Genomic DNA, 24,539 nt, shown 5'->3' on the forward strand with positions numbered 1-24,539 from the left:
AACCTTGAAGGATTTTTTTTTGTCTCATGAAGTCGCGATGTACGTGAGCATTGCCGGCGTTTCCCCGGGCAACCGAGTTAACCGCTAGGTATGGCTCCCTGCGCGCGTCAGCCGAATACCAATGAGTGACTTCGACAGCGTTCTTGAATTGAACAGCGACAGAAGAATAATTCAGCTTAGAAAGTAAGGTAATATAAGGGAAAGCGTCTGCGTTTCAGTCTCACAAAAGAAAAACTCTACTAATCCCACAGCAAGTCCCATGTGTCTAGTCTATGTAGGCGTTAGCCGAAGATGACAGTGTGTTTAAATCCATAAGGGACAGAATAATGATTGAACATAAATTAAATCATTCTCTGACTCTGACAGTATGTTTAAATCAATTAGGTACAAAATAATGATTTAGGTGCATCTGAAGGAATAAAAGCGATATCCTTCAAAACGTTTCATTTATCGATATCTAATATTTCCTAAGCTTGAAAAATCGTTATTACCAAACAAAAAATTACTTTCCCCCAATTAAATCTTGTCCAGTCCCCTCACGGCTAAAGCTCGAGTTGGCGCGAAAGGACTATCAAATAAAGGGGTCAGTACGCAGCTCTTACAAGCTGAAATTTGATTGGGCAAATGAACAATATCCGCACCTCGACACAAAGAACGAGAAGAATAGAGACAAAAGAACTCCTTTGTAGAACAAAGATAATAGGAGACAAAGCAGCTGCGTACTTACTCAAATAAGGAGTATTGCGAGTCGCGTGAGAAAAAACAATTTTGGCAACATGATGAAATAAAGTGCCCTCCTCTTAGTAAACAAATATAAAACGTTGTATCTCGTGTGAATTTTAAAGTAGTTGCTATTGATAACTGACTGTTTTTAATCTTTCGATAATTTGCCAGCCATGCACCGATCGTCAGCAAAAGATTCGTCTTGGTATGGCAAAAATACGTTGCTGTATTGTTGTTGAGTCGCTTTCTCTGTCTCCATGTCATTGGCATCGCTTGCTCACTCGGCAAAGCTTGTTGTTTCACGGGGAGAAGCGCTCATTTTTGTGATGAATATTCAGACTGCTCGCGAGATGACAAGTGTTTAGTTTTCGCGCTACGCGCCCGCAATACAATTCACGGTCAGCGATAAAGGTGTTTTACAGACTGGTGTACTCAAAGGGCTGTAAAAAATTATGAACATAGCGTAATGTTAATAAAAGTTCAACACGTTTCAAGACGGAGCAATTCACGTGACTCGCTGTTTATTATGACGGGCGTTACGCGTTTTAAAGCAACACATGGAGTGATGGTCTGATTGCGTGACTCACTAGTTATTATGAACATAGCATAATGTGTAGTAAGTGTATTATATCGCGTGACGTTGCGATTGCGTTACTTACTTGGTCACGTGCATGTTGCGTGACGGTACGAATGCGTGACTCACTTGGTCACGTGTATGATGCGTGACGGTAGAATTGCGTGACTCACCTGATCACGTGGCTTCTCGGCTTTGACCTTTTCCCGGATCTCCTTGGTACTGCGGCGTAGATCGGCGATCTCTTCCTGCTGCAAAAGCAGGAGTTTGCGTTCGTAGCTCGCCGCGCGGTTGGCAGCTTTTAGACGCTTAATCTCTGCCTGTGGACGAGACAGAAAAGTTGGCATAGCTTAGGCGCCGTTCTTTTCATGTACGGTTCAGACTGATTTAGACAGGACGATTTAGTCGTATGCCACCTGCCTACGACATGTCTTATCCCTGAATTGCACACTACGAATATTTCGTAGTCGAGCATCATAATGGAAGTGCCACATACAACAAGATCATGCTGTCTAATTATTCTTTTCAATTGCAAATACATTCATTTGTTCAGTGTTTTTTCTAGGACTTATTTCTCATTTCCACCCCACACTCCGCCCCCACTCTGTTTTTCGGTACGTGAGGGAATTCATGTACTTTTCTACATAGCTAATGCATGAAGTCATGGTCATCAAAACGAGGTGGCAACCAGTTTTTGAAAACCATTCTGAGCTCATACAGTTGAACAAATGCCCATTTCCTTTTTTTCAATAGTCTTTGAGAGCAATGAAATAATGGGCATTGAGAAGCATTTGCAAGGCCGGATTCTGGTGCCCCTGCTCCACCCCTGACCTGTGCCTAACCCCCCCCCCCCCCCACCCTCACCTGCCCCGCCTGTAGCCTCATGAGCAGCCCTCGCTGTCGCTTGCGTATAGAGGGCATGACGTCATCAGCACCCTTGTCCCGGTGGCGCTGCTTCTGTAGCTCGAGCCAGGCCAGCTCGGCCTTGGTCTTCTCCTTTAAGGCTTTCTCGCGCAGGCGCAGTAAGGCCTCCTGGTGCTTGGCCCGGACTTCCTCTTGCTTCATCTGGTGCACCATGTCCACGGTGAACTTGTTGAATGAGTCTTCACCGCCAGAGAACAAAGCCGCGGGCGTGTGCTGCGAGAAGATGGGATATTAAGAGAATGCAGAGGCACAAAAGCATGATGCTAGCTTTACGCATGTACACGCGGACACGAGTTGTTATAAACTATGTAGTTTTGGACGTGGAGCAGCCGGTACTATTGCTGGAGGATAGTCAGTTTACCGTAAATTCTCGTGTGAGCGTCGCTTACTTAAAGTGAGTAGGTGACTTATTTGAAGTAAGGCTCTAGAAGAGTAACTGCTGTCCAAACAAAATCGCAGTGCGGAGCTAAATCATCAGTGAGAAACAAACAAGAAGAAATCCAATAAATAGTTCAGTACCAAAAAGGAGTAACATTTTTCCTACCATTCATTTTTATTCTAACATTCCCTATTCTTATATCTTGGATTATGGACTAGCATTAACTACATCGTAGTAATACGTGCTATTATATAGTCTTACTGTACATCGCGGATTATGGATGAATCTATGAACACGGTCTTGTTTACCTTGTCTTGTGCGTCTGATACATGGTTATCTTGGTTCTCGTCCTGAAAGAAAAAGGAACAGAAATAATGGATTCTCTAGCCGCGGTCTGAAAAGCTTACTTCGTGCGCAACGTCTGCACAGTATTGCAGGTAACGCCTTATTGAACAAGACAAAGGAAATATTGGCCATCTGTCGTATAACAGCATGGTGTACGGACAGCATAGTATTTCAGGTATCCCTTTGTTGAAACAAGACAAAGGAAATATTGGCCAAATTGTCATATAACAGCATGGTGTACGGACAGTACAGTATTTCAGGTATCCCTTTGTTGAAACAAGACAAAGGAAATATTGGCCAAATTGTCGTATAACAGCATGGTGTACGGACAGTACAGTATCGCTGGATCAAACAATACGGTGGGTGTATCCTGGCGAGGACAATTGTGTATGCATCAAGACTTAAAAGGTCATTCTCAGACTCCATTTGGTCATCCAGACTCCAATTTGTCATTCAATCCATTTTGTGTTCAGGAGAGACGCTAACAGAGTAGAACAGTCGTTGGAATTTGATCCCAGAAAACAAGGGTACTCACAGAGTAAGACCGAATTTCGAATGGTTCTTGGGCTCATGCACAAAGGAAAACGGAGCAGCTTCAGAATACCCTGTCACAGTATGGGACTAGCGCTAAGAGATCACGTAGGTGGCAAGTTCAGAACAAACTTATCAAACAAAAACGAACAGAAAAGACGGCGCCCGTCACAGCAGAGAACGACGAAAAATTTAATCTTTAAGTGAAACTAAACTCTTTCTGAAAAAAAAAAAAAGAATTCTGGCTTTTTTTCGCAAGCGCTGAATAAGTTGCTTTTGCCACCCAAACAGTCACTTGATCTCTTAGCGCAAGTCCCCTATCGTTTTGTAAAATAAATTAAAATCTTGATTTCCAAAGGACAAGGAATTAATACAACGGGACGAAAATATGTGGCGGGGTATTCCAAAGTTTGGCTACGGTACTTACAGAGGAAAAGATGTCTGAGGCGATGCTACTGCGTGACCCGATGCTGCGTCGGCGATGTCCCTCGCTGGGAAGAACCATGCGGTACTCCAGCTCGTCATCCGTGGCCGTGTGGGACGACAGCATAGACTCCTCAAACGCCATCGAGTAATCGCCAGCTTCTATTGGTGCAAACAGGGTTGGGTCACATATTCAGTAATAATAAAGTTAGGCACGCACCACACATAAAATCAAGCAATCGTTATGCCGTTGTCACGCAATCGCGATTTCGTTTACATGCAATCACGATGTCCTCGTCACGCAACCGCAATGTCATTGTCACGCAATCACGATCTCGGTGTCACGTAATCGCAAGGTTTTTGTCACACAATCGTGATGTCATTGTCACGTTACGGTCATCCATTTAAGTCGGTAATAAAAGTGGTTTAGATCAATCAAATTTTAATATCTCCAGTCTACATTATCTTACTAGCCATTCTTCACCATCACCCTCCTACATCACCATACTATATAATCACACCCACTTCACTATCACACCATTTTAGGCCCCTGCGTCTTGTCTTGGTACGAATACCCGATCCAAACCAATACATATATATATATATATATAGTGTTAGTTTGAGAAAAATACAAACTACATAGGTTTCCCTACAGGTCTGTTTCGTGGTTGCCCACTCATCAGGGGATTTAATGAGAATATTCCTACCATCGTATATATACTATTAACATTGAAATTTACATAATAATAGACTGATAGTTTTAGCTAAGGCGGTAAGAGGAACAATAGCGAGTTACATTAAATATGCGGGGCGAAAACTAACAGTGCGGAACGTGTGAAAAATTGATAGCGCGAAAATTTAACGGTGACGGGATTAACAGTTCTAATTGTTTCGTAGCAGGGCTTTGTTTCTGTGGCGGCACGAGGACACGAGTTCATTGCGTTTATTTAGAGTTGATAGTTTGGGTTGGCAGATGATCGTCAGCTTTTCCTTGAGGCAGAGGTTGCAACGCTTAGTGGTACTGTTGTAGGCGGAGTGGGAAGAAAGAATGCGCCATGAAATAAAGTACTCAATCATGTTGTCCTTGAGAGTCCAGACGTGTTTGCTGAGTTCGGTGGAGTTTCTGTGTTTGGCGTGTCGGAATGATGCGGTGTGGTTTCTGTACCTGGTCTTGAAGCTGTTTTCAGTGAGCCCGACGTATGTTTCCGAGGTGTTGTTGTCTTTTCGAGTTACGGTAGCTTGGTAGATAACAGATGTCTGTAGGCAGTTTCCGTCTAGAGGGCAGGTGTCTTTCTGTCGGCAGTTGCATGTCTTGTTGTTGGTAGTGGTAGGGGCGGAGCTGGTGATCTCGGTAGCCGACGATGCGGTGATGATGCGCTTGTTGTGGTTGTCGATGATCTGTTTGGTGTTGTTCATGCAGCTGTAACTGATTTTGATGGTGTTTCTGTTGAAGATTTTACGGAGGTGGTTGTCTTTCGGGAAGTGCTTGTCTATCAGGGTGAGGAATCTGTGGCCGATGTTGGTGCTGGTGTTCTTGCTGAAGGGCGGGTTGTACCATAGGATGTTGTTGCGTTTGCGGGTTTTATGGTTGGTTACGGTGTTGGGTTCGTAGCGTAGCGTGTAGTTGTATCCGCTATCGTCGAGTGCTTTCTGGTAAGGTGGCGCGGTCTGGTCAAAGGAGGCTTGGTCTGAAGATAGGGCAGATAGGCGTCTGTTGATACCAGCAGGGATGTTCTTGGTGATGGAGGGCGGGTGGTTGCTCTCACGGTGGACATATTGTAGCGAGGAGTTCGGCTTTGTATAAGGCTGGTGTGCATTACGTTTTAGGTCAAGGGTGACGTCTAGGAAATTGACAACTTGTTTGTTTGCCTCAATGGTGATTCGGAGTCCGTTGTTGTTGAAGATGCGGCATAGTTCCTTTTTTAGGTTTTCGGTGGCTCTGGGTGTGGCGTTGGTGATGGCTAGTCCGTCGTCGCGGTAGAGTCCTACGTTCATATTGAGGTCCTGAAGTTGGGAGAGATGGAAGTTGCCTACAAGTTCACAGGTTTCTGCGCCATCGAAGCTCCCCATCGTAACATCAAATATCGTGTTGCCTTTCTTCTGCCAGGGTGTTTGGTTGTGGACCAGGAAGGAGCTCTTGGAGTGGGTTATGATCTCTTTTTCATCAGGGGTGATTTCGTCATAGTTGGAGGCGAAGTCGAGTGCTCTTGATAGTAGGTCTTGGCTGATAGATGGGTAGAATTCTACAATGTCAAAACAGATGAAGTTGAGTTGGTGTTTGTTTTCGGCAGCCTTGAACCAGTCAATGACGGCTTTAGTGCTTTTCCATTGGTTGAAGTTTCGTTTCTTTGCAATTACGCTATTGATACGGTCGAGGATCTTTTTGCTGATTTTTCCGATTTCGGGTTTTGTGGGGTTGATGAGTCTGCAGGTAGGTTTGTTAGCGAAGTTCGGCTTATGGTCTTTGAGAGTTATGAAGGCTTGCTTGTTGGCTGTGGTGTCCATTCTATCGTCTAAATCCAGTTTTGTAGCGATCTCTTTGTTTTTCTTGTGGACAGATTGCGATGTTTCGGAGGGTGCTTTTTTGTAGGACTTGTTTATTTCTTTTTCTAGGAGATTCTTGTAGGTAGCTGGCTCTAGTTTGTAGAAGTTTGTGGTTTTATCTGCGGGGATCAGTAGTTTAGGTTCTTTTTTAATGTTGTCGGTGTCTTCTTTTAGCTTGCCCAGGAAAGGAGTGTTCAGGTTCTTGAATTTTACTGACTGGATCATTTTTAACATGTCTTCTTCGAACTCTTTCAGTTCTTCTACAGGAGGCGGATTTTTGGTTGAGCGGAATCCATAGGTTTCTTTGGAGGTCGAGGCGGTGTCTGTGTTTAGAAAGAAGTGTGCTTTCCAGCGCATTCGGCGTAAAAAGTGTTCGGTTTTTTCAATAAGGCGTTGGAGGTAATCACTGCGAGATGGTAGGGGAATATTCTTCGTTGAGTAGTTGATGTGGAATTTTTCCATAATGAGTAGCCTTAGAGTGCTCAACAAGAAAAACTTGGAGTCTGGATAAAATGATGGTTGAAGGCTTTCATAGAAAGTGCTCAATACTCGAAAGTAGAGCGGTGTATAGTGTTAGTTTGAGAAAAATACAAACTACATAGGTTTCCCTACAGGTCTGTTTCGTGGTTGCCCACTCATCAGGGGATTTAATGAGAATATTCCTACCATCGTATATATACTATTAACATTGAAATTTACATAATAATAGACTGATAGTTTTAGCTAAGGCGGTAAGAGGAACAATAGCGAGTTACATTAAATATGCGGGGCGAAAACTAACAGTGCGGAACGTGTGAAAAATTGATAGCGCGAAAATTTAACGGTGACGGGATTAACAGTTCTAATTGTTTCGTAGCAGGGCTTTGTTTCTGTGGCGGCACGAGGACACGAGTTCATTGCGTTTATTTAGAGTTGATAGTTTGGGTTGGCAGATGATCGTCAGCTTTTCCTTGAGGCAGAGGTTGCAACGCTTAGTGGTACTGTTGTAGGCGGAGTGGGAAGAAAGAATGCGCCATGAAATAAAGTACTCAATCATGTTGTCCTTGAGAGTCCAGACGTGTTTGCTGAGTTCGGTGGAGTTTCTGTGTTTGGAAAGCCTTCAACCATCATTATATATATATATATATGTATATGTATATGTATATGTATATGTATATGTATATGTATATGTATATGTATATGTATATGTATATGTATATGTATATGTATATGTATATGTATATGTATATGTATATGTATATGTATATGTATATGTCTATGTCTATGTCTATGTATCTGTATCTGTATATGTATATGTATATGTATATGTATATGTATATGTATATATATATATATATGTATATATATATATATATATATATATGTATATATATATATGAAACGGTAGTTCGCGTGTTATTTTCCTACAAACCAAGATATATATACATATATACAATGTGTTCACTCAATGGACAGTTTGGTATATATTTTCAACTCATTTACCCGTTTTTTGTTACATACCGTTTTTCTTCTTTGCTTTACTGGTCGAGGACAGAGCCTCCCTAACTGAATCATCCTCGGATTCCAGGCTTCCCTCCGCCACACTGAGATCTACTTCTTCTGGGATACTTGCACTAGCCGCCTCAGACTTCTCTCGGGAGCGAATCTGGTCGGTGTACACACTGGTTTGATCAGCGGATGTGTCGCTTGCAACAGGCAAACTGGGCATAGAGAAATGAGGAACAACAGTAAGATGCCTACAGTATTGCAGTAGGTTCATAGTAAAAAATGAAAAAAAATATATATGTTGCTGATGAAAAAAATGGCCATAAAAGAAATGACAAAAGATTGATGCTGATGACGACAATGACAATGGTGACGACGAAAAAAGGAAGCGGGGGAACAGAGGATGAAAATGTGGAAGGAGGCAGGGGAACAGAGGAAGAAAATGGGGAAGGAGGCGGGGGAACAGAGAAAGAAAATGGGAAAGGAGGCGGGGGAACAGAGGAAGAAAATGGGAAAGGAGGCGGGGGAACAGAGGAAGAAAATGGGGAAGGAGGCGGGGGAACAGAGGAAGAAAATGGGGAAGGAGGCGGGGGAACAGAGGAAGAAAATGGGGAAGGAGGCGGGGGAACAGAGGAAGAAAATGGGGAAGGAGGCGGGGGAACAGAGGAAGAAAATGGGGAAGGAGGCGGGGGAACAGAGGAAGAAAATGGGAAAGGAGGCGGGGGAACAGAGGAAGAAAATGGGGAAGGAGGCGGGGGAACAGAGGAAGAAAATGGGGAAGGAGGCAGGGGAACAGAGGAAAAAAATGGGAAAGGAGGCGGGGTAACAGAGGAAGAAAATGGGGAAGGAGGCGGGGGAACAGAGGTAGAAGATGGGGAAGGAGGCGGGAGAACAGAGGAAGAAAATGGGAAAGGAGGCTGGGAACAGAGGAAGAAAATGGGAAAGGAGGCGGGGGGACAGAGGTAGAAGATGGGGTGGGGGAACAGAGGAAGAAAATAGGGAAGGAGGCGGGGGAACAGAGGTGGAAAGTGGGGAAGGAGGCTGGGAACAGAGGAAGAAAATGGGGAAGGAGGCGGGGGAACAGAGGAAGAAAATGGGAAAGGAGGCTGGGAACAGAGGAAGAAAATGGGAAAGGAGGTGGGGAACAGAGGAAGAAAATGGGGAAGGAGGCTGGGAACAGAGGAAGAAAATGGGGAAGGAGGCGGGGGAACAGAGGTAGAAAATGGGAAAGGAGGCTGGGAACAGAGGAAGAAAATGGGGAAGGAGGCGGGGGAACAGAGGTAGAAAATGGGAAAGGAGGCTGGGAACAGAGGAAGAAAATGGGAAAGGAGGCTGGGAACAGAGGAAGAAAATGGGGAAGGAGGCGGGGGAACAGAGGTAGAAAATAAAACAGGAGGATGGGAACAGAGGAAGAAAATAAAAAAGGAGGCTGGGAACAGAGGAAGAAAATGGGAAAGGAGGCTGGGAACAGAGGAAGAAAATGGGGAAGGAGGCAGGGGAACCGAGGTAGAAAATGGGGAAGGAGGCGGGGGAACAGAGGAAGAAAATGGGGAAGGAGGCGGGGGAACAGAGGTAGAAAATGGGGAAGGAGGCTGGGAACAGAGGAAGAAAATGGGAAAGGAGGCTGGGAACAGAGGAAGAAAATGGGGAAGGAGGCGGGGGAACAGAGGTAGAAAAAGGGGAAGGAGGCAGGGGAACAGAGGAAGAAAATGGGGAAGGAGGCGGGGGAACAGAGGAAGAAAATGGGAAAGGAGGCTGGGAACAGAGGATGAAAATGGGAAAGGAGGCTGGGAACAGAGGAAGAAAATGGGAAAGGAGGCGGGGAAACAGAGGTAGAAAATGGGGAAGGAGGCGGGGGAACAGAGGTAGAAAATGGGGAAGGAGGCGGGGGAACAGAGGTAGAAAATGGGGAAGGAGGCAGGGGAACAGAGGTAGAAAATGGGGAAGGAGGCGGGGGAACAGAGGAAGAAAATGGGAAAGGAGGCGGGGGAACAGAGGAAGAAAATGGGGAAGGAAGCGGGGGAACAGAGGAAGAAAATGGGGAAGGAGGCGGGGGAACAGAGGAAGAAAATGGGAAAGGAGGCGGGGGAACAGAGGAAGAAAATGGGGAAGGAGGCGGGGGAACAGAGGAAGAAAATGGGGAAGGAGGCAGGGGAACAGAGGAAGAAAATGGGAAAGGAGGCTGGGAACAGAGGAAGAAAATGGGGAAGGAGGCGGGGGAACAGAGGTAGAAGATGGGGAAGGAGGCGGGAGAACAGAGGAAGAAAATGGGGAAGGAGGCGGGGGAACAGAGGTAGAAAATGGGGAAGGAGGCTGGGAACAGAGGTGGAAGATGGGGTGGGGGAACAGAGGAAGAAAATGGGGAAGGAGGCGGGGGAACAGAGGTAGAAAATGGGGAAGGAGGCTGGGAACAGAGGAAGAAAATGGGGAAGGAGGCGGGGGAACAGAGGAAGAAAATGGGAAAGGAGGCTGGGAACAGAGGAAGAAAATGGGAAAGGAGGCGGGGAACAGAGGAAGAAAATGGGGAAGGAGGCTGGGAACAGAGGAAGAAAATGGGGAAGGAGGCGGGGGAACAGAGGTAGAAAATGGGAAAGGAGGCTGGGAACAGAGGAAGAAAATGGGAAAGGAGGCTGGGAACAGAGGAAGAAAATGGGAAATGAGGCTGGGAACAGAGGAAGAAAATGGGGAAGGAGGAAGGGGAAGGAGGCGAAAACAGAGGTAGAAGATGGGGAACGAGGCGTGGGAACAAAGCAAGACGGGGACGAGGAACATAGAGAAAAAGCCTAATGCATTACCATCCTACCTTTTGTTTCTATCGGATTCCTTGAATGAGTCAAACTCATCACTTGTATAGCCATCCCTTGATGGGCTTCTGTCAGATCTTCTGGTTGAATCAGATGGGCGTGTAGACCTACAACGAGTGACAGCAGGGCAATTTGAATAGGGGCATCCCTTCTAATAAAAAGCTAAAGGAGACCTTTGCCGACTCGAGTGATTAATGCTTTAGTATCAGTCCAAGGCAAGATCAAGGACCTTTCTTTAAAAATGATTTTTTTTCAGTATCTGTATTTAAACATATTCTAATCAATAACTGTTCCTTTGATTCTATTCTGATCACTTCTATTGTTCAATTTTATTTCACTTCATCTGCATCTTTACTTTTTATCCTTGTGCTGTTTAAATTACGAAGAATGCACTATAGAAGTTTTTTTAAATCATAAAAGAAGGCCAATCACACCGCCATTTTGTGCTCCCGCTAAACGCCGAGTGACTCAAAGAATCTATTTCCATCGGCTAATTGAAGCCAGTAACGAAGATACTTTCAAGCAAACAACGTCAATAACATATCACACTTCATTCTTTAAGTGTTATTTTGTTGTTTCCTCGCGAATAAACTTCTTTATTTCATTGATTAACAATAATAAGGCGTGGGCGATTCTTGAACTATATAACCGAAATACAATATGTGCTAATAAGATTTTCTGTAATGAAATAAATTCACTTTAATCGTTTTGAAATTAAATCGGTCTTAAAATAAAAGCAGTTCCACACTACTACCAAAGCATAAAACAAAACATAAAAAGCTGCAATTTGACAGTGACAAGGTATTCATCTTCCCAGTGTCTTCTCACAACTTTTTGCAAGACCGAGGTCGCCATCTTGTTTACAAATTTGCCCTCCCCCCCCAACCTTGGTTTCAAGCGGGCGTCGCAAAGAGTTGTGGGAAGACATTCATAATAAAGGCCAAATAAAAATGTCAAGCATGTGGGACCCAGAGCGCAGAACTTCCTTTATTATTGTATACCTAGATTTGCTGGAGCTGGGTGATCTACCACTGTAGCTAGTCAACGAGTCATCGCGCTGACCATGCCGGTACTGTTTGATTGTTGCCATGACAGCAGCTTGGGCTGCGGAGGTGGCAGCAGCCGTTGTTACGTCATAAATGTCATCAGTTCTTTGATTGGCTGCTTCAAGTAGGCTCCTGGCTGCTGCAGTCTGGGCCTAGAGATTAGTGGGGCTCTGTCAGTTGCTATTTTGCCACCCTAAAAGTCATAGCAGTAGTGGATGCATGGGGGGAGGGGGGAGTGGTTCCTACCCCCCCCCCCCCCCCAAACCCCCCTGTGAAACTTTAGAAGAAGTGTAACAGGAGCTTAATTTACCAATACTGATGACGTTGATTCCCCCCTTCCCCATGGTGCTCTCCGGAGGTACAAATGTAATAAAATATATGGTAGAAAGTAAACTTGTTATATATTTCGTTTAACATTGCTGTCAAAAGGAAGGGGTAAGATGATTGGCTCTGACCCCTCTTAATCCAGCACTGATAGCCTATTCTAGTTCTACTGCAGCAAAGACATCAGGAACAATGGCGCAACAACAGTAAGGTCAAGCTGAACTCACCTCAGCTACCTGTCTTGCAGACTCTGAGTTCGCTTTGGCAGCCTCGGCTTGGGCCTAGAAGAACATTCAGATGAAATTGCTGCAAGCAAAGATTCTAGATGTACAACATAAGGCATGATTGTGATTATCACACTAAATTCACGAGTGACCTTCAAAATTACAGCGCATCTTAAACAAAAATACAAATGTAGTAGCATACCTACTACTAATTTAACATACCCTAACTAGCTCATCTGTCGCCTTGGCAACAGCTGCAGCTGTTTCGGATCTGACCATGGCAACAGCATTTTGAGCCTCCATGGAAGCAACAGCAGCAGACCTTCGTGCCTAACAGAACACAGAATTAAAGAAGATACATATATGAGAAAAACCCTATGTGTTAAAGGAAGACAACCTGTTAAAAATACCAATATAGTATAGACCAACATATGTAATTGCATGGTTTGGTTGCCACACTAGCAAGCTATTGAATAACTACAAGTTTACAAAGTTGGCAAAAGGTTTCTGCATGCATACAACGGTTTGGTTTCCTTAGATAGTGTTTAATGCTGTAGAATTGTTGGTATTTTGTGTTTTTAAGATAAATTCATCAGTTACATACTGTAACTACCAAATGTGTTATGGGATCAATTGAATTTGTGCAACATTACACTAGGACAATCACCTTAATTTTTGATGGACTAACCTCATCTAGTTGTTTTGCTGAGTCTAGTGCCTCTTGCTTGGCCTTGAGACGTAGGGCCTCCATGTCTCGTGTGTGTGCAGCCTGAAATCATCACATACTCTTTTATACTTCAAATGCTCTTTTTCAACAACTCATACCAGTTAGGAAGTGTTGGTTTTGATATCCATTGCCACTAAAAAGCGCCGACGTGAGAGGTCTTGGGAAATTCAATTGGCTTTTGTTGGCGACCTGCTTGTACATATTGTACTTATTGGAAATGCAGGTACACATACTGTACAAGGGCAATGCTTATTTTTATTTGGACTTCTTTTAGTAGAGAGAAATTATCTCTGAAACACGTCTAAACAACTGCAAGTATGTTGAATTCAATGTGTTGGAAATTGGGTGGGTGCGATAAACATGTTATCGATAATATGAAATATAAAACTGCTTGGAATCAGTAAGGACATTTTAGTGACAAGTAGTGCCTGATGAGCTTTGATAACCTGTGTCAGTGATAGAGACACTTGAAGAGTGAATGCCACAGGCTACAGTAACACATGATAAGCATGTGATTATGACATACCCTAGAGCTTTGAGAATTTGCACAAGTCACTAAACTCTCCAGGCCTCTAGCCAGAAACAAAATTTTACCGAGACAAAGCTAGCCACTGGATGATAAATCCAACAAAAGTAGGCGTTTTATCTCATTCTTTTTAATTGTGAAACAAACTAAACATCAAAATTTTACCAAGTGCCTCATTTGCCTTATGCTGGCTACTGCCCTACTCTCTTGTTAGCATTGTCTTACTGTAAGAATATGACTTACCTGGCGAGCTTTGAGAATTTGCGCTAGTGACACGGTCTCTTGTTGAGCAGATGCCACATGCTTGGTGCGTTCAATGTCGCCAAGTTGCCTCACAGACTCTTCCATGTACTCCAGTCGGTTAAGTTCGGCCATGAGACAGTGGTCCAGTGTGCCAGGGGACATGCGGTCACCCCCCAGGTGGTTGGGTTGGAAGACAGATGGAGGAATACGAAAAGGAACACCTGCAGGGGGGATATTAGAGCTTGCAGAGGGCTGTGTTTGGAAATGAACACATTAATTAGTAAAAAGTAGCAATTGTAATAATGATACTTTGCCTACCCAGAAGGACAGATCAGACATGTTCATCAAAAGTGCTAAACACTTGTTTCAGTCAAGTGCTAAACACTTGTTTCTAGATCATCATTCAAGCTTTCTTTTACAAGAAATAACTGTTAATTTAAGTGATATAGTGCTTTAGAAAGTCGGCCTGATAAGATCCTTATTTTTCTTGGCTTTGCTCACAACACCAACAACTCATAACTTTAACAAAGCTGTAGCGATCTATCACTTTTGTCAAGAGGAGTTTCAAGCTTAATAATATGAATAAATGCCATAGGGCAATAATATTTACACTCAACAGAAGCTTGAATAATGATTATTGGTGGTCTATATGAATTTCTCGATTTGGATACAAGCATATGATGCAACAATTTAGTCAAGGCAAAAATAACTGAAGATGGTAGTATGGGACAGTGTCCTCAGTGATTCTTCTACCCCCCCCCCCCCACCCCACCCCAACACTGCAATACATGATAATGATGTGCTGTGAGAGACAAGAACTCCTCTTGTTTGAGAGGAGAGCCTGTACAATGAGCTAATAACACTTTCCCATTTAAAAATGTACTTTCCCATTTAAATGTGTACTTTTGCGAGAGCGTTGTTTTCACATCCTCAAAACGCGGGTCAACCAATCAGAGACCGTCTCTTCAATAGCCTTAATTCAACACGTCTGGAAAACGCCAGTCAGCCAATGAAATGATCTTGAAATTTGAGCCTTCGTGATTCTGCGTTCTTCCACGCAACCTGACCAATCACACCGAATCATTCTTATCCCGCAAAAAGGTCAATACAAATAGCCTTCTGTCAACAGATGCAGATTGCCGGTGATAACGATAATTAACGCGGACTAGGGGTCAGAAGAGATCAAATGGAGAAGATGACTTTAGAAAATATTAAATATGCAGTACCTTGGCTGTTGGCAGTGAGGGTTCTGTTGAAGATGTGTCACCCTCAGACAAAGACAAGGAAGAAAGGGAGTGCTGTTTGTGGGTCGATCGTGAGGGGCTGGCACAGGAGAGGGGGCAGAATGGGCTTGCAAACGATGCAGAGTAAGATCCCTCTGGGCTGGCAGAAGGCTAGTGAACAAAAGATATACACATATGTATTAGAAATAGGAAATTACCTAATCATTGGACTTTACTCACTGAATGTATAGATTAAAGCACAGTCAGGCACAATTTAAGTTGAGTCATGAGAAATGGCATTCTAAATGAAAACCAAATTGATATGTAAGGAATATTCATAGCCTTTTGGATAAATATATTTAATTGCATACATATAATTGCACATCCATTACATCCATTACCTTAGGGCTAAAAGCTTCAGATTCCAGGGTAAAGTCATCATCATTATACTGATCCTCTTCCTCTTCCCCACCTGCCCTGGAAGGAGATTCAGGTACAATGGTCTTATCGGCATCTTTCTCAGGTACATCCTCCAGAAGGCTTGCCGTGTCACCTGACTTGTCTTCTATGCCTGACAGGAGGTTTGCAGTCTCTGAACCAGGCTCATTCTCCTGAGCTGTTTACAGATGTGGAGGTTAATGTGCACAGTAGATAAAGGAAGGTTGATAAAAATTGTAAGGCCTACGGTTTTGCAAACTGAAAGGTTGCTATTCTTGGAGCTGGATCTTAGGTTGTATATTTGTCACTAATAACAGTCAGAAGTCTTATAGGATGTTGTTCTGTTTGCATTTTTCAACAACTTTTTTACAAGCAAAAGTCTGTCTGGATCTCAAGGTTTCTAGATGGGCAAGGGGCTTTATCATAAGATGTATTTGGAGAAATGATTTCTTTTGTACAATCTCAATGAGATTCTTATCTTAATTCTTAAGTATTCTGGCAAGGCGCCCATATGGGCGCGGCTAAGGTATCATGGTTAGGTGAGATAATGGTGAGGTGAGATAATATAAGGTCGAGGTAAGGTAAGGGTGAGCTAAGATAGGGGTGAGATGAAGCAAGGTGGTGACATAAGGTAAGAGTTAAGTGAAAGTAAGGTTAAGGTAAGGAAAGGCGAGGTTAGGGTGAGGTACAGTAACATAAGGAAAAGGTAAGGGTTAGCACCAAGATAAGGTAAGAGATGAAGTGAGGTAGAGATGAGGTGAGGTGTACTGTATGAGGTAAGGCATGGGGTATGGTAAGGATTAGGTGTGGTAAGGTTAAGGTTACGGGGTGCTTTCAGCCCGCGGGACACTGAAATACCCAAAGTGTCGAGGGAATGTTGATACGCGTCAGATTAAACCCAATATGCTCATGTTATATGTTGTTGTAAAGCTTAATAAATAGGAAATATGATAATTCTTTTTGTTTCTAGGTTTGATGAAATAATTTATTTTTTAACGGGTTTTGATCACATGCTTGGCTCAGCCAATCACATCCCTTAAAAACCCTAATGCGTCTAAACTATCCGGCAGATCTTTACGTCTTATGGCTTATGTCAATCACGATATACACACCTACCAAACTGTGTTTGGCTTTTGAGATATCCTTCTTTTTTTCCTATGCCAATTTGAGTCAAAGTCAGAGGAATAAATAATTTCCAGGTAAAACAACACCGGAGGACATAAAATACGATTCATTCAAAATCTCTCAAAAGCCAAACGCAGTATAACTCTTGAACAAATAACCTAGTGTGTTGCCAAATTACAGTTGCACATTACAGTTTTGAAGTTTAGAAATGCATGAGAATTCAAAGCCGAGAAAAAATCGGTTGAAAGTTCTTGGAGAGTTATATGTCAACGAGGTCATCATATAATCAGCTCTAAATAAACAGACTGACCAATAAGAGACGAAAACTGAGTCATTACAGGGAGTTTCGAAATTCGCCAGGAGAAAAACAAGTGACAAGCAAGAATTCCTGCACATATGGGGAGGCCAAGGAAAAGCTGCGCTGAAGCGAAACCAGGAAAGCGCGGCTTTCGTTTATCTATCGGTAATATATTTCGGAAGGCTAACAGGACTTTCTGCAAGACAAAGGAACTGAATTTGAGATTTCTGAAGTCACGATTTATGGGTTAAACAGTATGCTAATTAACTATAACCGAAAGTCCCGGATATAGGGAACACAGGGTTCCAGTAAGTGATGAGAGGATAAAAGGATTAAAACGCCTTGATGCTTACACAAAGTCTTCAAGCGAAATTTGCTTTTTATTATATCAAGAGGATAATAAAAACCCAAACTTTCTTCTTTACTATAATAAAGGTAAAGTCATAGGGAATAAAAAAATTGCAAAAATGCTTTTTTTATAGAATTTTCACTTCAAGGCACCCTGTAAGGTAAGGTAAGAGTGAGGTAACATAAGGGTAAGGTAATGCAAGGGTTAGCACCAAGGCAAGGTAAGAGGGGGGAGATGAAATGAGTAAAGTTGAGGTGAGGTGTTAGAGGTAAGGTATGGTAAGGGTTAGGTGTGGTAAGGTTAAGGCAAGGTAAGGATGAGGTAACATAATGGTAAGGTAAGGATGAGGTAACATAATGGTAAGGTAAGGTGAGGTAACATAATGGTAAGGTAAGGATGAGGTAACATAATGGTAAGGTAAGGATGAGGTAACATAATGGTAAGGTAAGGATGAGGTAACATAATGGTAAGGTAAGGATGAGGTAACATAATGGTAAGGTAAGGATGAGGTAACATAATGGTAAGGTAAGGATGAGGTAACATAATGGTAAGGTAAGGATGAGGTAACATAATGGTAAGGTAAGGATGAGGTAACATAATGGTAAGGTAAGGATGAGGTAACATAATGGTAAGGTAAGGATGAGGTAACATAATGGTAAGGTAAGGATGAGGTAACATAATGGTAAGGTAAGGATGAGGTAACATAATGGTAAGGTAAGGATGAGGTAACATAATGGTAAGGTAAGGATGAGGTAACATAATGGTAAGGTAAGGATGAGGTAACATAATGGTAAGGTAAGGATGAAGTAACATAATGGTAAGGTAAGGATGAGGTAACATAATGGTAAGGTAAGGATGAGGTAACATAATGGTAAGGTAAGGGTGAGGTAACATAATGGTAAGGTAAGGATGAGGTAACATAATGGTAAGGTAAGGATGAGGTAACATAATGGTAAGGTAAGGATGAGGTAACATAATGGTAAGGTAAGGTGAGTAGATTTCTCAAATGAGGAGGTGCAACCATAGTATTCACGAGTATTTAAAATATTTAAGATATAATGAATCCAAATAAATAGAAAACCTACCTTTGTCCTGTTTAACATTGGGATGGTTTCTCATGAAGATATTGATGACACTCATACTGAGAAAAAAAGTTTTGATCATATTGGATGAGGAAGTAATAAAAAAATTGATGTGAATTTAAAATTTTTATTATTATTAATGTTTATTATTACAGGTATTGTAAAATAAAGGCCCAATTATAAAAGGTGTATACCTGTCAGCAGTAGACTGTATCCAAGGCTCTGGGCGGGAAGCAGCATCACTGATGACAGGACGCAGACCTATAAGAAAGTCAAGAGGTAAATCAGAAGATCTTTGACAAAATACAAGCATTATCCTAAAATAAAGTTAGACATTATTTCATATGCTGAAAATGGATAACGTCTCATACACTAGTTTAAAACTAGGGGATTAGTCAATACAATAACAGTAAGGGTTTGGAAAATCTTTATCCTTTTCTTGTGGTGATGGAAAGAATCAGCTGAGAATTCCAGATGCACTAGAGATGGTAGGAAAACTCATACCTCCTGTATTGAGGATCCCTGCTCTTTGAGATGCTAACTGACCAACCTAAGTACAAAAGTTAAACTTATAAGGTGGCCTATACACAATGCAACCACATGGTTTACAATATTGATTCAATAACTCTATCAAAGTTGATTTTACTAACAAGAAAGGGAGGAAGAAATCATTAGAGAGTTAGCAAATATAAGCGAAAGAGTAAAATTTAAATGATGGAAATAAAAACGAATGAAGAGGGAAAAAACAAGTGGTTTTGTTTCTCATCTTTTACCTTCTTCTTCTTTTTTTCTTTACACTGGTTTTACATGCACATATTGTACTGTAGCTCTCTTTATCTGATCCAAGTGAAGTGCATACTTATATATATTTCAATGGAGATTATCACCTGGCTATTATGTGAAGCTAGACTGTCACCAAGGCCTGTGCTATACCCAGAGCGGACTTCAGACATACTGCTGTACTCCTCCTGGTCTTCCATTGCTGTGGAGTACCTGGACACTTGCGACAGATCCCCTTCTGGTATCTCAGTGGAAGGTGTTTGGCGCCGGCCTTCTCTCATTGCTGCCCCAAAGGTGCGTCCAGAAGGCAGTTTCCAGTTCAGCCCTTGTCGAGTGCTGTGGCCACGGTATGCTGCCTGGATCTTGGTGGCAGCAGTATTCTTGCTTTCCTGGAATAAGTCCAAGAATGGGCTGATTTGTTAATGTTCAATGTGGCCAACAACAAAAACACTATTTCAAGCCTCCTTCGCTACATACAACTCAGGGGCAGATCCACGAGTTCCCAAAAAGGGGAGGCAAAGCAAGAGTTTCAAGAAAGGGGAGGGCCGGATTCAATGCTGTTCAATAGATTTCCTTATATTTCTTGCTATTTTTAAGTCAAATATCTGAATAAGGGGGGGGGGGGGAGGCTCACCCAACCACTAGATCCGCCCCTGCACATTAATACAAAAGTAAAACACAGTAAATACCCTTTGAACATACTGTAATCAAATGGTAGCACTTGGTAATGGGTTTGTAAAGCAAAAAATAACTGCTCTCAAACATTTTCTGCATATAACCATCTGACAAAATAAACAGATGTGATCTTCTTATCATCCATCCAATTTTCATTTATACATACCAACTCCTCATTCAATTCAGCCTGCTCTCTCATGTTATCCACACCAGGCAAAGCTCCCCTAAATACCCCTCTGTCCGCAGTTCCTGCACCCCCCTGGACCTGCAGTGTAAGGCCCAGCCTCTTGGCTTCTTGTTCGAGTCTTTGCTTGAGGGCTGCAGCAGTGTTGTGAATAGCAGCTATTCTCTCTGCTCTGTTTGGGCTTTCACTTGCAAGTGCTGAGGTAAAAAATTAAATAAGGGACATATGTACTGTATTTTTGTATAATCTATTGTATAAAGAAACTAGAAAAGCCAAATGAATATACATTTTTGGCAGTGCTGAACTTTTATACACCATCAAACATTACCTTTGTTATCCAGGTCAGGAAATGACACAGTTTTTGTTTGTTGTGTGTGAATATCTAAAAAGGAATGCTTAGTAAGTAGTGCTTTGAGGTGCTTATCCTCATTGTTCTCCCCAAAAAGATGCCAAGCAAACCAATGTTACTAAAGCATCTACTCACCTTCAGAAAAAGCTGCCCCTCTGACTCTTTCTTGGTTGATAGAGTGTGCACTCTCTGTTTTGCTTGCATCACGTTCTTCCACTAAAGAGGGACTAGTGTCAATCACTGGTGTATCCCTCTCTTGGACGTGGTGTTCATCTGAATCGCTAGAGAGTGTAGACGGCAAGGATTGGGAGTCATACTGCTCAATGTAAGCCCTAGGTTGAGTCTGCCTTCTCCTTTCGTAGCTTGGAAGGCCTTCAAAGGATGCCACGTCTTGGTTTTCTGGTGGCAAAAAGGAAAGACTGACTATTGCTATGTAACAAAGGCACTAGATTACTGTCTTAGGAATAGTTACTTCCTGTACGATGGATTTTGGTTGGGGGAGCTCCCATTAGAATTCTAAACAAAAGCTGTTGTATTTTTACTGTACACACACGCACAATAAAAAGCTAAACATACCTTTATCAGATTCACTGACTTCTGTTCCATCACTGTAATACTGGAAAAGAAAGACAAGGCTTTGATAAGCTCTCTAAAGGACAGTGGGCAAATAAAATGAGGCATAATACAAGCACACTCAATATGTACAAACCTCTACTCTGGGGTGAGCTTGGTGGTAGCCTAGTATTATCGGAGGCCTTAAAAAGTCAGCTTGCACCTTGTTAAACGTTTCTCCTAGGTTGTCCTTAGGGCGACACTTTTCTTTGTTCGCTAAACCATGTGCTACAGTTTTCTTCTGTTTGAAATAGAGTGCCTATGGACATAGGAAAAAGACATGTAAGGAATAAGAGAGATAATCACCAGAGATGGCCCAGGAAGCTGTCATTCCTTGATACAATATTTGGGAAAGTGCATAATTTTTCTGTTTTATCTCAATTTTTTTCTTTGCAACATGGTAGAATTCAGCTGTAGACAAGTATAAAATCAGGTAATTACACAAATATAAGCAGAGAAGTATCTAGCTTTTCGCTGAAGGGGGGGGGGGGGCTTGGGATTGACAGGAAGGACACAGATATTTTCAAGTCTGATCAAATAGGTTCTTTATCTAAGGGGAATGGGGGTTATTTGTTTTTGTCACATGTAGTATCAGATAGACCAAGGGTTGGGGGGGTTAAACACCATAAAACCTCCCCCTAGATCCACTACTTATCAGTAAATGACTAGTGGCAATTTTGAAAAACACAAGCCTTCTGGATACAAAACAGAAACATCTATAGTGACCTTCACAAAATCATGCATGGCTTACAAGAAGGTTATAATCTAAAAAAACCCAAAATAGTTTTTTGCCTACATCCAATCTCTTTTTGCGTTCCTCCACAGCTTTGCGCTTCATCTCTTTTTCCTGTCTCATCTTCTTCTTTCTTTCAGCAAGCTGCTTCTCCATGTATTTCTAGACCAAAAAAAAAACAGCATAGGTTTATATGGATTTTCAAGCAATCACACAGTTCATCAGATATGTATACCTTCACTTGGTCCACATCATAATGTCGAACCTTCTCCTTGGGATAGTTTTTGTCTGAAAATAAGAAGACAACGCGTAGTTTGACAAACAAAATCAAGGCGTAACCAGGTGGAAGGTTAGAGCCTCTCCCTTCTACAGTGGTGGATATATGATTTTTCAAGGAGGGGGTTTCAGCAGGAAATGGAAGTGAGATTTGGGGGTCCTAGAAGCAAGAAGGTGAGACATTTTTACAATTGCTTTTTCTCCGCAAAGGTGGGGATGGGGAAAGGATCGCAACAGCCCACAACCCTTTCTCCAAGATCTACATGGAAGAACCCAGATTTTTTCATGTCTGGTAAAATAGGTTCTTCATTTTTGGGGTATAGTTCCTTTAGGTTAAAGTAGGTTTTTATTTTTTAGTAGGTTTTTGTTTTTGTTTTCTTACAGGCTGTGACACAAATTGCAATATTCAATACTTTTGAATTATTTACTGCAAAGGTTTTATTAAGTTTCATAGTAGGCTGTGGAGAATGATAAGTAAGGGGGTGGAAGTTATTAAATTATTAGTTTAAAATTTTTTTAAGAAGTATAGCTGCCGCTTTTTAGAAAATAGCTATATATATATATATATATATATATATATATATATATATATATATATATATATATATATATATATATATATATATATATATATATATATATATATATATATATATATATATATATATATATATATATATATATATATATATGCTCTTCGAAAACCACATATTTGGTAATAACTTTTTCATTTCTTCAAAAATCAAAGGTCCCATGCGCTAAGTTGTTAGGAATGGTAATATCAATGGTTTGAGTGAAAAAACATTTACAATTGTTGTAAAATGTTCAAAATAAATGTTTTTCTCGCTCGGAAACAGTGGCCATCTTGTTTTTTCACCATCTAATTTTATTATTTTGACAAATGTCAAAAGTTTATTTTAATCTCTTGGAAAAAAAGAAAAAGAAATTCAGAACTGGAGTTTAAATTAAAGAAAATTAAAATGAAAAAAGGACTCGACCGGGGATTGAACCCGGAGCACTTGCTTACTAGTCAAAGGTGATAGCCACTGGGCCACGGAATCAAGTTTGGAAAACCCGCAGCAATTTTAGTCTATTTAAACTGAATGTAGCGCTTTTAGCTTTCGTAGCAATGGAGTTTAGTAGCAACGAGATAGTACAATAGGCCCTTAAAGAATGTCGATCAACCACTCCCTTGTTATTGTTTATTATAAAACATATAGTGGTTTATTCGCAAGGAAACTTCAAAATAACTATCCACAAATAAATATGTTATGATATGTTATTGACAATATTTTATAGAAAAAATATTGGTTACTTGCTTAAATTATATGATGGAAATGGATGCTTTGTGTATTTCGACATTGAGCGGGAGCATAAGCAGTGTAATTAGCCAAAATAAGTTTCACATGCTTTACCTTGTTTTTGAGGCCCTGATGTGGCTTTCCTTTTCTTCCCAGCTTTCTTGGGTTGCTGAGTGGAAGAATTTGAGGAGGGCTTTGATTCTAGGACTGCAGGTGCTTTTTCTTCTGTAACTAGAAGTCCACCAAGATAAACTGGTTATATAGAGTTCAACATAAAAAGTCTGATTTGGTTTGAGTGTCCCCCAAGAGTAATTTTGAAAAAAAAAATAGTAAAAAAAAAAAACTTGTCATGATGAGACAGGGATTTCATAACACAAAAAAGAAAAACTCAGAAAATTTAAAATTTGGGTTCAATGCTAATGGATGTTTTGAAGATGAAAAAAGAATATGTGTTTCACTTTTTTTCTAAACAATCTCAAGTTTTATTTAAATTCTTTTATTTCTAATTAAAAAATGCTTGCCCTTGGCCAAATCAGTGTAGATCAGATATAATAATTCCTAATTCACCTGAATGGTTATTGTCTAGATCCAGGTCAGACAGGATATTCCTGGCTTCCTCGGACAGGACACGACTGTTCCTTACATCATCCATGTCATGATCTTCTTCAGAGGATAGCTCCAGTGTATGCTGTGACAACTCTGCAGAAAAAAAAGTGTTCATTGCAGCAGGTCCCTTAACAACTTGAATTGAAGGGAAACCATAATTGGTTGAGTTATAAACAGGATGTGGAGATGCGGATCCGCAACCTGCTGTAGACCATTTTCTGAATCGCATATTGGGCCATAGAGGGAAAATCCAATTTCAAAGAAATTTGTATATGCATAAAATAGATATGTTGTTCTCACGTACATATTACACAACAATAGCACAGGGAACAGCGTAGTACTTAGCTAGCTTTTCATTTTGCGTTGTTGTTAATATTGAGGATTTGTAAAGATATTGTAATATAGACGTTATTGTAGACTGTATAGTTTGATTCAAACGTGGTGTAATTTAGATATTGGTGTATGATAAAAATCCACTACAGTACTATGCAATTAAATGCCAAATATCCTGTTCATGGAAGTGAGTAAAAAATACCCAGATGATGACTCTTAATCCCTTCAGCCCCCCCCCCCCCCCAAAAAAAAAGCTGCAGAATTTGCCATTTTTTCTATAAAATTTTGGAAAAATTGCAACTTGCAATTTGAATATTTTTTATGCATCCTGTCGGGGCCCTGCAATAAGTTTG

General features: G+C 41.5%; 1 protein-coding gene across 2 annotated transcripts in view; it reads right to left on the minus strand.

Moving 5' to 3' along the window:
* LOC5519313 (centrosome-associated protein 350) overlaps positions 1-24,539 on the minus strand; it is a 46,041-nt gene that overhangs the window by 15,919 nt on the left and 5,583 nt on the right. The window contains exons 8-33 of one of the 2 annotated variants that reach the window (XM_032364164.2): positions 23,815-23,946; positions 23,362-23,478; positions 21,906-21,958; positions 21,734-21,832; positions 21,035-21,196; positions 20,902-20,941; positions 20,461-20,724; positions 20,305-20,358; positions 19,959-20,173; positions 19,225-19,506; positions 18,842-18,887; positions 18,532-18,598; positions 18,341-18,396; positions 15,447-15,661; positions 15,049-15,216; positions 13,823-14,074; positions 13,015-13,095; positions 12,549-12,656; positions 12,330-12,383; positions 11,734-11,930; positions 10,732-10,839; positions 7,944-8,143; positions 3,904-4,061; positions 2,909-2,950; positions 2,162-2,434; positions 1,471-1,617 (exon numbers count right to left, since the gene is read on the minus strand). In XM_032364164.2, coding sequence (XP_032220055.2) covers positions 1,471-1,617; positions 2,162-2,434; positions 2,909-2,950; positions 3,904-4,061; positions 7,944-8,143; positions 10,732-10,839; positions 11,734-11,930; positions 12,330-12,383; positions 12,549-12,656; positions 13,015-13,095; positions 13,823-14,074; positions 15,049-15,216; positions 15,447-15,661; positions 18,341-18,396; positions 18,532-18,598; positions 18,842-18,887; positions 19,225-19,506; positions 19,959-20,173; positions 20,305-20,358; positions 20,461-20,724; positions 20,902-20,941; positions 21,035-21,196; positions 21,734-21,832; positions 21,906-21,958; positions 23,362-23,478; positions 23,815-23,946 — 3,590 coding nt within the window. The remainder of the gene's footprint in view (positions 1-1,470; positions 1,618-2,161; positions 2,435-2,908; positions 2,951-3,903; positions 4,062-7,943; positions 8,144-10,731; positions 10,840-11,733; positions 11,931-12,329; positions 12,384-12,548; positions 12,657-13,014; positions 13,096-13,822; positions 14,075-15,048; positions 15,217-15,446; positions 15,662-18,340; positions 18,397-18,531; positions 18,599-18,841; positions 18,888-19,224; positions 19,507-19,958; positions 20,174-20,304; positions 20,359-20,460; positions 20,725-20,901; positions 20,942-21,034; positions 21,197-21,733; positions 21,833-21,905; positions 21,959-23,361; positions 23,479-23,814; positions 23,947-24,539) is intronic. The other variant, XM_032364165.2, reaches the window with a different exon arrangement.

The sequence above is a fragment of the Nematostella vectensis genome, chromosome 8 (genome assembly GCF_932526225.1).
Source record: "Nematostella vectensis chromosome 8, jaNemVect1.1, whole genome shotgun sequence".
Lineage (NCBI taxonomy): Eukaryota > Metazoa > Cnidaria > Anthozoa > Actiniaria > Edwardsiidae > Nematostella > Nematostella vectensis.